The following is a 16,052-nucleotide window of genomic DNA, read 5'->3' as shown; positions in this document are numbered from 1 at the left end:
AACAAGGTTTGGAAGCTGTCTCAGTACAAGACACCGATGTCCTGGAAAGATTAGTTCAGTGCTGGAAGAGCCATGCAAACAATGGTGTAATCCTCTGGCTAGAGGAAGAATGGAATAATTCCAACATTCTTCACCATTTGCAACCTGCTTCATGAAGGACTTCATGTTTTCATTTCTTGTCAGGAGTTACAAAAGCTGCAGAACCACATCCAATTAAAATCTTCACTCCTTGGTCAAGGCCCCAGCATATTTTCACAGTCCTTATATCTCATTTTCTTTGTGAACCTTGACTTTATAAACTGATAGTAAACCGGGTGCTAGCCAGGCCTTGCCAATACACATTTCCAAATACTAGCTAGACTGGTCCCTGTTTCAATCCAAGTGGAGCCCTTTGATATTAGCTGGTTCCAATAGGAGGCCTTCCTCCAAATCCGTAATACCAGTCCTAAGCTGGCAAGTAAAATATACACCCCAGTGCCCAAAATGTCATTTGCTCATCCTGTTGCTCATCCTCAAAGCCTTGGAGCATCACCCATATTACACTCAGCTGAGGCGGTTATGTTTACCACTCTTTCAACTGGTAACTCATTAATCCCAATCTGCAAGTTTGTTTTCCCTGGCAACTCTCTCACTCACCACAGATGCTTTGTAACTGGAGAGCATTAGGAGACCTATTAATTCATTTTCCCCCTACAGCAATTTAGGTTTAATCCAATATATTAAGCTGTTGGACTTTCCAGATAAATATTTCCATTTAATAACAAAAAAGAGCTTATGTTACATGCATGATGTAGAAATGCTGGAGAAATGCTTATAACTTCAATTACTACATATAGATACCAAAGAGTCCTCTTACATCTGAAGCTAGTCATTACAAAAGCTGAGAAAAATAGAATAAATTCTGTATTACATTTCATTCTCCCAAAAATTCTCTCCATCAGTTAAAAAAGAGAAAGGTCCCTGAGCCATAAACCTACACCAGGGGCTTCATTTTCAACAACGTACATGACCCAACATTTTCTGAATTTGTTTGTAAGTTTTTATATTTGTCAGTGTTCAAATCAGGAAACTTAAAATTACCTCATACTATGCCTCCTCAAATATTAACCAAAATTTTAAAAACTATTCTGGTGGCCTATAGCTCCAGAGCCAACCCTCATGCCTCTGCCCAACTTGCAAAGAAGCTGAGACTCAATCATAGGAAGGGTAGGGCTTGCATTAAAACTTCAACCCCCTCACCTCCTTAGCAGCTATCCACAACAAAATACCCACTGTGCTTAATTTACACGAGTTTATATTCATCCTGTAACATTTCATGACACTTGTCCAAGACAGACCCCCCCACAACCAAAATAACATACCAGCTCGTTGCTTGTAGATGTAAGTCTCAGTTTCTCTTCAATCTTCCTTCCTATTTTCTGAACAGTTACCTGAGTCTGCTTAATTGCACATTGCACCCGGTGGAGCCTGCAAAGAAACACGCATGTACAATTCAACATTTTTCAGGGGTAAACAATAGCACTAAGCATTATTCAAGGCAAACCTTCACTGAGGACTGCTGAAGCTGGGCAGCTAAAGCACTGAGCTACAAGTCATAAATAGTCATATCGCTATTCTAAGAGTACCCTGCGCATCAAAAGTGCCACTAAATGCTACTACCCTTCCTATCAGGAAGGGAGGACGAATAAGGGATTCATCCAAGCAATTACAATTTCCAGCCCATAACAGAAACCTGCCCCTCGAAGTTATCTAATCATTGGTTTAAAGGCACTTACTGATTATTATTACACTGATATCATGTGGCAAATCATTCCATAGAATAAATTATCTATTGCATTTTTAAGGCTTCCTTTGGTTCCCCTGCAGCCTACTGCCAATAATATAAGCTACATGAACCAAGCCCTCGAGTTTGAGATTTTTTTAAAAAAATCTGCCCACTACTGTTTTTTCACAGAATCAATCAATTCAAACATTGCAAGATCAAGAATGTGTACTGCAATCTCCTCTGCTGCTACCCCTTACTTACTACTGGATCTTGCCTACTGCATTAACCCTGCATGACCCCACCTCTGTCTGCATTAGTGCTTTTCAAGGATCAGCAGGATTAAAGCCAGATCATACTGTCCGCTGAATAAGCACCTTCTTTACCATATTATGACCAACGGAATGACTCAAGAAACCAAAACCCACCTGTCACAAATTTTAAATGTACAGAATTTTAAAAATGTGGACTCTCTTACATGGAGTCCACATTACTGAAAGACAATCTCAGAGACATAAACTAGTCAAACTGATGTATCATAAATCATTCAGTCTGTATATTACTGAGACAATTCCATCTAATGCAAGGGTAAAAGGTGACCATCTGCAAGCAATGAAGTCTAAATAGTTAAATATATTGTTTCAGACAACTTATTTCTAAGCATGCTTCACAGCTTCTCTCATTTGCTCCAAACGATCCACAATCATGTTTACTTCAACATTGTTCTGCACATACAACAAAGGCTTGCTATTTCTACATTCCCCCATGAAACAAGATCAGCTAAACAAAAATTCTTCTCTATAGCCAGTTCTGAGGTGCCAACAAAACAAACCCCAGTTGGGAGAAGCTTGGTTCATTTCGTCAAAATTAAAAAATAGGTTGTACACTTAAAATAGAAAAAGGAAATTATCCTTCTATTGCAAATGTCTAAAGGAAATCCTTCCCAGATGAGACAATCCCAGAGAGGATTTAATTATGTTGTAAAATGAATCTCCCAGTTGTGAGCTTTTTTAAAAACAAAAACAAAAAACCACCTTTCGTTTCTCTCTAAAACAGTGTTGTCCAAACTTGGCCACTTTAAGATGAGTGGACTTCAACTCCCAGAATTCCCCAGCCAGCCAAATTCTGGGAGTTGAAGTCCACTCATCTTAAAGTGGCCAAGTTTGGATAACACTGCTCTAAAAGATGCATATAGAAAACAGCCACCAGACCGGATGCTGATGGGTAAGCAATCCTGTCAAGAAAAGGAGTTCCAATATACAAAATTGTTTGTGGCCATAATTAAATGCTTAACACCACTAGTTTACAGGGGCTGTGACATCTGGAACCTGTCAATTCTTAGGATTTTAATTCAAGGAAAAGAAACAAAGGTGCTTTCACAAAATATGTATGCACTCCAGAACAGCCCTAATTCTGTCAATATTCTAGGTGCCCTCAGGAGGATGTCAAATAATTCAGTAAAATAAAGTTCAGAAAATGCAATCAATTCATAATTGCCTAGTTCTCGGAGGTTGGTCCATCCATCTATAGTACACCACCTTCAACTCACACCAGTCTGACTGCACGCCCAATTCTAACTAATTGATTTAATTTTCAAAACCATAAGCAATCTAGGGACAGAGTCAAAATCACCTTATTTATGTATTTTAAAATATTTCTATTCCAGTTGTTCCTCCTCCTCCTACATAAAGCTGCCCAGACACTTCAGCCCATTTCAGAACTGGAATTTGCTATCAATATAAATCAGATTTATTTTATTTTCGCTGTGGACAGCACTCTAACAAGTTCATGTCCAAAGCAGGGAATCATAATTATTATTGTTTTTTAACAAAAAAGACAAGATGGCTAGGGGTTTTGGCTCAAATGCCCAGGCTCAGAACAGGTAACACTTTCCAGCACCTCCTAGAATGATCACATGAAGCTGTGTGGTGACCCAATCATTCCAGATAGTGCACGGTACTGCCAAGTGTAGAGCCCTACCTGCTGTGAGCTTACCAGAGTTTTCTTTTTCCTGTCAGAAGAAAGAAAAGCTAAGAGTCGTGCATTTTCAGAAGTGAGATAGATTTTTTTTCCCCCTTGGGAAGAATGAACTTGCATACCTCACTTCTATTAGAATCATTCCTCCCATGGATCTGCTGAAAGTTAGAACAGAACAAAACAAAACGACACAAAATACCAAATTCACTCCCAGCAGCACACTATTCCAGAAACCACACACTGTGTCTCGTGACCTCAGAAGTGTGGTAAGTGGACAGGAAAGACAAGGAAGTCTCTTCTGTTATAGCACAGAGAAAACTGCTCAGTGAATGTTTGGGTGTGCTGTATTTACACAAAGTTCACTATTCTTTTTTAAATGGACTGTATTGTTTATAATTCTTTAATTTAAGCCAGCTTTCTCCAATCTAGTCTGGTCTACAGTGCTTTTAGAACCATTGGTTGGGCTTACAATGTGGGTCTGTTTACTATTTTCTTTCCCCTTATTTTACCCCCAGCTCTTCCTTAATATCTGCTAACTTGGATTTTTGTCTGGTCCCTCTGTATTCCTGTACCTACTTCAGTTTTGCTGCACTCATCACATATTCATAATAGTCCCCTCTGTTTTCTCTTCCCCTACTGATAGATTGTATGATTCCAATAGAAGACAATATATGTAGCTCAGGTTGAACTGTAGAGTTCTTCGTGCTGGTTGTTTGCTTGCAGACATTTCATTACCTGACCAGCTAACATCATCAGTGCAAATGACTGTGGGGTTTGCTCCTTGTTTATATGTAGTAGCGCCCCTTGCCAGTGTTGGTGGGGGTATGGTTTTCTTCTTGGTAGTTCCTTGATTAGGGTATTGTTTTCTGCTTCTCTGGTGTTAATCCTTGCTTATTTGGGTACTGGCTACTGGCAGGACGTGTTTTGGTCTTTTTGTTTCCTTCTTAGCTGCTTTACTGCCTCTTTTGAATGGTGTGTAAATGTGGTTTATCTCTATGTGCCTACTGATGTCTGATGTGTCTGAATGCCAAGCTTCCAGGAATTCCCTAGCTGTTTTTTGGATTTAGCTTGGTCTAAGATGCTCAGTGTTTCCCAGTTGAAACTACGACTGAGTCTGTCCATGTGCTGTGAGATTGAGGACTTTTCATCATGTCTTCTGACGCTAGGTTAGTGTTCATGGATGTGCTTTGCTAGTCTTCTGCCTGTCTGTCCTACATAATGGCTCTTACAATCCTTACACTGTATGTCGTAGATGACTCCTGTTTTTTCTTCTTGGGCTACTGGGCCTTTTGGTTTACTTAAAATGTTTTGGAGGACTTAGTTTGTGTGCTATGGTGATGCTGTGTGGTTGTAATAGTTTGTTGGTTGTTTCTGATGTATGGTAGTGTTATCTTTTTCATAGTTTGTGTTGGTTGTGCTGTAGTGGGTTGAGTGGTCAGGCACTTTTTGATCTTGGGAGGCACTTGGTAGGTCAGTGCCTACCAAGAAGAAAACCACACTCCCACCAATGCTGGCAGTGTTTATTGTATATAAACAAGGAGCAAACCTCACACTCACTAGCACTGATGATGTTACCTAGTTGGGTAATGAAGCATCTGCAAGCAAACAGCCAAGCTCAGAGAGCACCAAGGACTCCACAGATTTTGATTCTGTACATACAGCGATAGTGTTTTTACTTAGCAGTCAATAAAGCAAGCAGGAAACCTGCTGTTCTAAGGACCTACGCTTACTACTATCTTCTGCTCTTGGCAGAGATAGCAACAGTGGCTACCGAGCAATTCGCTTCAAAAAAACAGTGTGTCAAAATGCTGTGGAAAATTACCCCCTAACTCATTTGATGCACTGCAGCTCTCTTTTCTGGACAGATCTATCCTAGAGGTAAGACCCACAAGATGCAGATTTTGGATCCATTATCCTACAGCAGTAACAAACTCCATAAGCTGCATTTCACAAAGATGTGATGTTCTGCAATTAAAGCACAGGAGGAGGTGTAAATCTGCAGATTGTGATTAATGAAGGTCACAGAAGACATTTTCTCACCATTTCCTGAACACATTTAGCCCTTTAAGGGTTTAAACTGTTGTCATCATCATCATCCAAGAATGTAATATTTTCAACAGATTTAGAGCTATATCCCTGAATGACATATTTGAAGTTGGTAAGGCTTTTCCCAGAAAACATCTGGCAGCTAACCCACAGGCACTACTGGCTTTCCTATGCAACACTGCTCTTTTGCTTGATTCATGGAGGTAGCCACTTATTTATCATACATAATAGTGTTTTAAACTGTGCAATGTGCTTCTGAACCCTAATTTCATTTGTCTTTAGCAACCTGGGAGGCAAGTCAATATCACTTCCACTTTATATATAAGGAACAGACACAGATCAGTATTTGCCCAAAGTAACATTGTATTCACAGGATAGCTAAAATTTAAACCTGAATCTCACACGTCCAAGCCCAAAACTTATTCTTCCCCATAGGGTTATGTGTTCTCTTATCTGCAGTCTATAAAAACCCAGGTATGAATTCTTTCAGAAATGTATTTGATCATGGCATACAAGAGTATAGTGGCTGAAATAAAAAGCAGAGACTAATCCTTTTCAGTGCACTTACTGTGAAACCCTTAAACCTATCAGTTGCACAACAGACATTTCAGTACTACTGTATATTAACAGACATAATATTTCTGTTAGCATTTCTTTTTGTCAGAATAATCCAATTATTTAAGAAAATATACCAAAAGAGGTATGAATTTTAAGACCTGAAGACCTTAGCAGCCCTAATAGCAGAAGTAAAACCTTGTTTGCCTAAACCCATGTTATGGAAAATATGAGAACTTCCATTTTTAGAACACTGCCTTTTAATGTAAGAAATGGGATAAACACAAATGTAATAATTGCTTATCACTGCAAGAGGGGCACCGTGCATAAAATTACAAGAACCGTCTCTGTCTTCCTGCCTTTCCCCACCACAAAATTTTTTTGAATGCCAAGTGTGAGCTGACCTTTGAAGCAGTATGTTTTTTGCAATAAGAGGGGCTACTGCCTGAAAAAAAATTGTGAGCCATAGCTCCACATCGACCCAGAAATATGGCCCACTTGTATATGGAGTCTTCCAGACATTGGCCAGTATTCATGAATTCTAAGTATTGCTGGCTTTCCTCTCACTCCTCCTGCCATTATGTTGAAGCTATTCAGTGGCAACCAGCAATTGAGGTATCAAACCATCATGTGTGGCTTCTTACAGGGGGCTCTTACAACATTCAGGTTTCAAAGCAATTTATCCAAACATTTTAATACACACGTTATAGAAAGAAAAAAGAAAAAAAGGAAACAAATTCGTATTTATTTGGAGAGAAAAAGACAAGTCCGCAGACAGATTAAGAGTGAGTTAATGTAGGAATTTCAAGCTCCACCTGTGCCCCACCTGGGCCTATCCTGAAGCCCTTAGCATTCTTCATAATGACTACTGAGAACTACAAGTGAAAAGAAGAAAACCACAGTAACATTTTTAGGATGTTACATAAATATATTAATGGTTGTAGATATTTTTCTGCACAAACCTTCTAAATTGTTTACATTCTGTTTCTGCAGCACGATACAGTCAGTTTGAAAGGTTTTTGCTTTCCGTAAGATCCTTATGAGTCCCTATATATCCCCAATTGCATTCTACACTCAGCAGTCCTAATATTGAGCTCTCAGTCATGGCAACGTGATTCTCCACTGGTCTATAAGTACTAAACTTGGCTAGCACTTCACGTGCAGCTACGCAGCCAGCACCGACACAGCAATTTCAACCTGCAACTTAGGAAATTCGTGATCTGATAGCATCCGAAGGATTACCCCATGCAATCTAAACCTATAATGGGATATCTTTACACTGCACAGAAGGGCAATAAGGACTGCTTGATATGGTCAGTCTGTTAGTCTGTTAATTAATTGACCTGAAATTAAGCCAAGGAAAATGCAGAGCCCAGTTTTCATTCTAGAATGAGCATTTTTGCAGAAAACTAGTCCATTAAAAGAGTGCCCTGGTAGCATTCTGGCAACCAATAATGGTCTAGGATAGCAAAAAGATAGAATAGGGACAAGGGCCCTGTTCAGGACAAGGGCTACTCATTCAGGGCAACCTCAAAAAGTCCTAAGGACTCTTGATTCTAAGTATATTGAACTATTCCAAGATACTGGGATTCAAAGATCCTGTGGAATATTATATTCCTGGACATGTCTGAAAATAAAGAAATAACTTACATACTAGTCAAAAAGTTAACTCCGAAACAGCAAATTGTCTCGCTAAAGAAACACACCCACATACCACAGGTTTTTTTAGGTAGAAGGAGAATATAAATGCAAGGATATAATCTTGATTCATTCTAGTATAGAACCGTAAGCTTGTTCAGAACAGACTGAATTACAAGGAAAAACACAACATGTTTGCCAAAAGGATTTCCTAACATTGTGCAGAGCTGAGGTCTCTAAAACATAGTATTACAGGGGTGGAGGACAGGTTGGTCTCACCATACTTACTGCATGAAAGCACTGCATAACTGTTTTTTCCTCAAACACCCATGGCTAAAATCTGTTACACGTACTCACATGCATTTGTTTTGCATTTGATTGGAATAATTTTTTTCAGATGTTTATTTTCAAGATTCTTTTTAAAACGCCTGTGTTTAATTAAACAGAAAAAAACAAACCAGAAGCAAGGAATCATTTAACTACATTTGAGTTCTAATTTGTGACATACTTTTTCAGAAACTGTTTCTTAACTCAGGCTTTGCAAACAAAAAGAAATCTTGTAAAGCCTCAGAAAGCACAGGCTGTTTACATCAAAAACCTATGTTGCTTCTGTGGTGGATGCTACCTTGAGGCCCACTGATGATTATCTGGCCACTTAAGGTTTGTACATGCAGTATTGACCCAACTTCCAGCAGTACCCACATTATCTTGTTTGCCCAAGTTCTGTGTAATTTGTCAGTACATTTCTAACAGAAAGAGTAAAAATAAAATGCCCAATGTCTAAAAATAAAATGTCCAAAGAGTGTAAGAGAACAGTCTCATTCTAACCATGCAGCAACTTCGTGAGAGTAGTGACATGCTCAAGACAACTGTGCAAGCTGCTTCATGCATGCCGTTCCTTGCTTCTGAGTTGCTTTGGAGGCAGCAAGTACTTGTGAATCTGATCTTCAAACTAAGCAAGCAGTTGAAAACGAAGAGAACAGGACATCTTTTCTCATTTTTATTATGCTCTTGGTGATGCATCCATGTATCATAATATATTTAATGCCACTTAAGACAGATTCTTCAGTCACCAATGAGGTTCAACACATTCCTTTCTTTGAAAATAGAATTTCCATTTTTAAAATATTTCCTGGGTCTCCCTGGATCCTTAATGTTTATTGAGGACGAGTCAGTGAAAAAGAGTATGATTAAGACAAAAAATGCATGATTATCAAAGAAGAATGTATTCATAAAGTTACGCATAGTGGGAAGAGTTATCCTATGCATGATTTTTTCCTCTTCAAATTGAATCTCATAGTGGCTTGAATCAAATCTGTTTGCCCTCCAGTTGCAGATGCAAATATCATCATGCCCTCTTTGAATCTCCCAATGGAACGAGAGTTGCTTCCAACAGGTCTCCTAGGAAGCATTGAGGGGAAAGAGCTGTTCTTCTTTTGCCTCTCTTGCAGGCTTCTTAAAAACCTTTCCTCAGCCATTGTTCAGAAAAGAGGTGAGTGTTCAATGCTGAGAGCTTCTTTTCAACTGCCTGGACATGGAGAAGGGCTGCAAAAAGGGTGAGCAAAAGTCTCCAGCGCCTACAGTCTTCGACACACACAGAATACTGACCCCACGTCCCAACAGAAGGGAAGATGAAGGTCAAACCTTGCCTATCAGTATGGCTAAGTGAGATACCACATAAAATCACATTCAATACACATTTGCCTCAAACTTTAAACTGCCTAGGTTCCTGTTTCCTGGTGAGTATCTAAACTTCTATTATGCACTGTCCCCGAAGGCCAACTATGAGGTCTTGCCTTACTTATTCCATCTTCAAATATAAGCACAGAGACACTAATGCACTCCCCAAGTTAAAAATAACACAAGCAATAGATTGATTAATAATATATGCCACATATTTTACAAAAGACTCTTCAGCCCTAGATGATTACAATCTAAATAAGCAACCTTTCAAAGCTATTCCAGATACTCCACACAATAATTATACCCAATTTTGCTACACAATCAATTCTGCTTATGCTGAAATGGGTCTACTATTAACCATACATCAGAAATCACAATCAGATTCTACCATTTCCTGACAAAACATAATTCTCCTGATGAACAGTAATGCCTTGGAAAAGAGCCCAACTGTTACCCAATTCAACTTATGAAAGTTATCACTGCAAGATTTAATACTAATTGCATGGATTAGTGTATGATGGGTTGTCATGAATTGCTTTAATTTTGCACAAAGGGGTCCAGGAAGTTCACATATATTGGCTAAGTGCCAAGAGATTTCCAAAATTAAGCTTTCAAAAACTAAAGAAGTTGATAGTAACTGCATAGGAACAAGTGAGGCACATCAATTCAGATCTTACAAAGAATAAATATTTTTGTTCAGAATTGGAATGTATTATAAGAGATAGCCCCCAGACATACATATATTAGGTTAAAACATTAATTACAATGGATTGACTTATTACCTGTAACTACATTTAATCCAAGACCGATTTCTTAGTTTTAAATGCCAAGATTTACCCAGAAAAGAATGCGCTTTGGGCTAAGTATTACAGAAAGTTTACTCAAACACCTCTTCTCCTCCTCCCCCCCCAAAAAAAAGAATGAAGAGGAGGGAAAGGGAAGGAAGCCGAAGAATGGAAGAAAGGAGAGAAAAGAAAAAAGCTAACCACTCATTATTTATTTATTTATATTTCAAATTTGACACCACCCATCTCAATGGGCAGTTTACAGTAAAAATAGAATAAATATTGCGTAAATAAATAAATATTAATTAATTAATTAAAATATGTTAAAAACACATTTCCTTTGTAATATTTCCAAGAGGCAGATGTTAATTAGGTGTTAATAAACTCAGGACACATTGTCAAGGTGCCAGCCATCCCCAGGGTCGATTGTATCTTTCCTCGCCCCAGGCAAGTTGGCAGAGCCAAGTCTTCAATTCCCTCCGGAAAATTGGGAGGGAAGGGGCCCGCCTCACCTCTGGGGGGAGAGTATTCCATAGGGTGGGGGCAACGGCAGAGAAGGCTCTCCTCCTAGGACCCGCCAGTCGACAGTCTCTCACTGACAGGATCCGCAACATGCCTTCTCTGCCAGACCGGGTGGGACGGGTCGAAGTAATGGGGGTGAGACGGCTCCTCAGGTAACCTGGACCCATGCCATGTAGGGCTTTAAAGGTCATAACCAACACCTTGAATTGGACCCAGAAACAAACTGGAACCCAATGCAGCTCCTGCAGCAAAGATGTTACATGTGCCCTCCTTGGGGCACCCAAGATTACCCATGCAGCTGCATTTTGAACCAGCTGTAGCTTGTATCAAGAAACAGCAAACATAATGCAGGCCTCATCAGACCAAGAATCAATTTGCTTGCTGGTATGACAACATCTGATGAACATCACTCTGTTTACTGATAGGCAACCTCATAACACATCATCTCTTCCTCAAGTTATTGAAGGCTCCACACATTCTAGAAATTTTATTTCTGCAGCTACAGTTAATTTGGTTAATTCAACTGATTCACGCTTTAACTATATATTACTTCTTTTGGCCAACATGTACAAGCCTCATTCTTATCCACTCCTAAAAAAAAGAATGCTTCGTCTCCATTTCTGATGAGAGTTTAATTGGAGGCTTAACAAGTTTATGCCCCAACGTTTAAGCTAACACTAAATTACGATTAGCCAGAAAAGCCAGTTACCTTCTCTTACCAACAGGGAACCGAATGCAAGGCTTTTTCACCTTGGTATTTATGCTTCAATATTATGTCTGACCAATAATTAGAGATCATTAAGCAACCATTCCATTACTTTAACTGAAGGTCATCAAATCAGCTCAAAATCCTTAATCTCTAAAATTTTAAACACCTTAACTTTGGAATCACTTCTTCTCCATAGGATCAGAACTGGAGTTGGACAACAGCCAGGTTCCCAGACTGAGACATAGTAACAAGCGTAACAGTAGACCCCAGTTTCTCTTGAGGAAACATCACTGTCCCCACGTTCACATGCTGCACTGACCCTAAATCATGGCTAGCTGTAATCCAAATATAAGCACAACTATAGGTTCCTAAGCTTTGACAACAGAACTGCTGGGTTATTTAAAGCTTATTATGCCAGCTGTTCACAATCTTAATATAGCACAGAAGCTGTTTTAAGCATGCTTCTCTGGCAAGTGGAAATAGCGGCCGAGCTACAAGACAGACCTCAAATAAACCAGCAACAGTTGTTTTGAGCTGCAGAGGTCAATGGGCAAAGTCTACAGGAACTGAACCACAAAGCCATACAAGCCAAATGGACAGTCGCAGCCTCCAAAAGCCAGCCTATAAAGTGTGTATGCACATTTTTTTATTTTTTATTTATTAAATTTATATGCCGCCCATCTCCCCCAGCTCTATAACAAAGAGCCTACATTTGCCAGGAAGGCTTCTGTTGGCAATATCTGTACTGTATACAAAACAGCACCTTCTAATCACCAGGCAGGAATATAAACTTATATTCCTTTATAATATAAATTTAATTTGTTAAATATAAATTTACCTTGTTCTAAACAGAGAAAGGGATAGTCTCATATACATAATAAGGCAAACTGGGAATTGAGGTAGTAATATGTATTACACTACTTAGAAAATTAAACTTCTGAAGTGAAATCATGTAAAATGCTAGCTTTATGTCTAAGTTCATCCTCACCCATTGGTTATACATAGTGAGAAACTGCTAATGCATGAACATTCAGGAGCTAAGAACCACAACTCAAGGAGAAAAAAGATGAGGGATAAGAGATGGTCTGTCCCAGAGATAGTTTCCCAGCTTGCCAGGTGCTGATACAGCTCAGGAGGTGAAAAATGAAGACAAGCACTAATTATTCCAAGCACTTGAAACTCCTATTTGAATTATGCTCCCAAGACAGAAAAATGTTAAGGATGAAACTTCAAAAAATCCAATTTATGCATAGCAAGATCCAGCCCAGAATTGGCCAGCACCCTTTTCCAGAAGCCAAACAACAATGTCAGCAAAACAAAAGGAAGGATATTATACTCAGTAGAATTTACTTTCCTTTGGGGATTTCTAAAAAAAACATCTCCAGGATTAGCACAACTGAAATGCAATCAAATGTTGTTCCTGAGCAATTACTTCTACCAATCATGCAAGACCAATTTGTAGATAAATTCATTTCTTCTCAAAGGTGAGCTGCAGGTACTCCGAGTAGCAATGCTTTCACAAAACTGCTGACCTTGGGCCTTGTCTATAAGCAAGTCCACGCAAAACAAAGTCCAGTTTTCAGAATCTCCCTACAAAATGGCACAACTATTACAGACTGACCAGCTACTTTCGTCTTCCAAAATCACTAGAATATATATTAGCTGCAGCCTGGAGTAGAACTGCATATTTATAACATGCAATACATTACTCTACATGTCAATGACATTATTTAGACACTACTACTGAGAGAAAACTTGATACAGTGGAGAAATGGGCTAAAGGCAGTGTAAGCAAATTCTTATGAATTGATTTACAATTTTATTATTGTTACTTCTATCAAAAGTTCTTAGAGAACCAAAATTAAATTTACAGGTATAGGGGGATTATTGATAACAGTATTTGAAAAAACAGATCTTTGAATACTAGTTGATCTGTTTATATGAGCTGAAGATGATGTACAGTCAGGTCCAGAAATATTGGGACATCGACACAATTATAACATTTTTGGCTCTATACACCACCACAATGGATTTGGAATGAAACAAACACAATGTGCGTTAACTGCAGACTGTCAGCTTTAATTTGAAGGTATGTACATCCAACTCAGGTGAACGGTGTAGGAATTACAACAGTTTGCATATGTGCCTCCCACTTGGTAAGGGACCAAAAGTAATGGGACAGAATAATAATCATACATCAAACTTTCCCTTTTTAATACTTGGTTGCAAATCCGTTGCAGTCAATCACAGCCTGAAGTCTGGAACGCATAGACATCACCAGACGCTGGGTTTCATCCCTGGTGATGCTCTGCCAGGCCTCTACTGCAACTGTCTTCAGTTCCTGCTTGTTCTAGGGGCATTTTCCCTTCAGTTTTGTCTTCAGCAAGTGAAATGCATGCTCAATGGGATTCAGGTCAGGTGATTGACTTGGCCATTGCATAACATTCCACTTCTGTCCCTTCAAAAACTCTTTGGTTGCTTTTGCAGTATGCTTTGGGTCATTGTCCATCTGTACTGTGAAGTGCCATCCAATGAGTTCTGCAGCATTTGGCTGAATGTGAGCAGATAATATTGCCCGAAACACTGCAGAATTCATCCTGCTGCTTTTGTCAGCAGTCACATCCTCAATAAATACAAGAGAACCAGTTCCATTGGCAGCCATACATGCCCACGCCATGACACTACCACCACCATGCTTCACTGATGAGGTGGTATGCTTAGGATCATGAGCAGTTCCTTTCCTTCTCCATACTCTTCTCTTCCCATCACTCTAGTACAAGTTGATCTTGGTCTCATCTGTCCATAGGATGTTGTTCCAGAACTGTGAAGGCTTTTTTAGATGTCGTTTGGCAAACTCTAATCAGGCCTTCCTGTTTTTGAGGCTCACCAATGGTTTACATCTTGTGGTGAACCCTCTGTATTCACTCTGGTGAAGTCTTCTTTTGATTGTTGACTTTGACACACATACACCTACCTCCTGGAGAGTGTTCTTGATCTGGCCAACTGTTGTGAAGGGTGTTTTCTTCACCAGGGAACGAATTCTTTGGTCATCCACCACAGTTGTTTTCCGTTGTCTCCCGGGTCTTTTGGTGTTGCTGAGCTCACTGGTGCGTTCCTTCTTTTTGAGAATGTTCCAAACAGTTGTTTTGGCCATGCCTAATGATCTTGCTATCTCTCTGATGGGTTTGTTTTGTTTCTTCAGCCTAATGATGGCTTGCTTCACTGATAGTGGCAGCTATTTGGATCTCATCTTGAGAGTTGACAGCAAGAGATTCCAAATGCAAATAGCACACTTGAAATGAACTCTGGGCCTTTTATCTGCACATTGTAATTGGGGTACTGAGGGGATATCACACACCTGGCCATGGAACAGCTGAGAAGCCAATTGTCCCATTACTTTTGGTCCCTTAACAAGTGGGAGGCACATATGCAAACTGTTGTAATTCCTACACCGTTCACCTGAGTTGGATGTACATACCCTCAAATTAAAGCTGACAGTCTGCAGTTAACGCACATTGTGTTTGTTTCATTCCAAATCCATTGTGGTGGTGTATAGAGCCAAAGATGTTAGAATTGTGTCGATGTCCCAATATTTCTGGACCTGACTGTAGCTACAAAGGCAGCAAATGCAATTTCGGCTGCTTCAACTGAAGTATAATTTCAAATCACAGGAAGTAATCATTCCACTTTATTCTGCTTTTGACAGTATATTATCTCCAGTTCTGAGCACTGCAATTTAAAAAGGATTCAAGAGATTGGATTCTGAGAAGGACAACAAAGATGATCGGGGACTAGAAATTTAGCTCCACAAAGAGAGAGTGAAGGAACTGGGTATGTTAAGCCTTGGGAAAGAACAACTAAGGAGGAATATGATAGTTCTCTTCAAGTACTTCTTGAAGATCAGATCTATTCTCTTCCATTCTCACAGAATAATGGATTTAAATTCAAAGACAGATTCAAACTGAATGTTAGGAAACAAAGTTGTAATAATAAGAACAGTTTAACGGTGGAACCAATTATCCAGAGAAGCAGCAGATACTCCTTCATTAGATGTGTTCAAGCAGAGACTAGAAAACTATCTGAGACATTTTAATGTGGATTCCTGCAATGAGCATCTTTGGGCTTGATGGCCTAAAGAGTTCCTTCCAGCTTTATGATTCTATGAATAAGTCTCCATGAACTTAATGTGTTTAATTCCTGAATAACTGTATGCCTAAAAGGGATACTACTAATTCCATGGGATGCTATTTCATTCCATCCCTGAATGTAGTATGCAGTTTGTTTGCACCCATCCATCTCCTTCAGACTCCTCAGATTCCTGACCTCACCTTTTAAACTCATGAACATTATGAAAGCAGAGAAACCCAATTGTATA

At 39.3% G+C, this 16,052-nt stretch overlaps 1 protein-coding gene across 1 annotated transcript in view; it reads right to left on the bottom strand.

The window, feature by feature from the left end:
- The window catches only part of UVRAG (UV radiation resistance associated), a 76,526-nt gene that overhangs the window by 33,055 nt on the left and 27,419 nt on the right, over nucleotides 1-16,052 (bottom strand). The window contains exon 7 of the mRNA XM_007436422.3: nucleotides 1,362-1,467. Within this exon, the coding sequence (XP_007436484.1) occupies nucleotides 1,362-1,467 (106 nt within the window). The remainder of the gene's footprint in view (nucleotides 1-1,361; nucleotides 1,468-16,052) is intronic.

Source organism: Python bivittatus, unplaced genomic scaffold, assembly GCF_059951505.1.
Source record: "Python bivittatus isolate LINGU-HERP-01145 unplaced genomic scaffold, Pbiv_v1 ctg000340_np1212, whole genome shotgun sequence".
Lineage (NCBI taxonomy): Eukaryota > Metazoa > Chordata > Lepidosauria > Squamata > Pythonidae > Python > Python bivittatus.
This window is presented reverse-complemented; position numbering and strand designations above follow the sequence as displayed.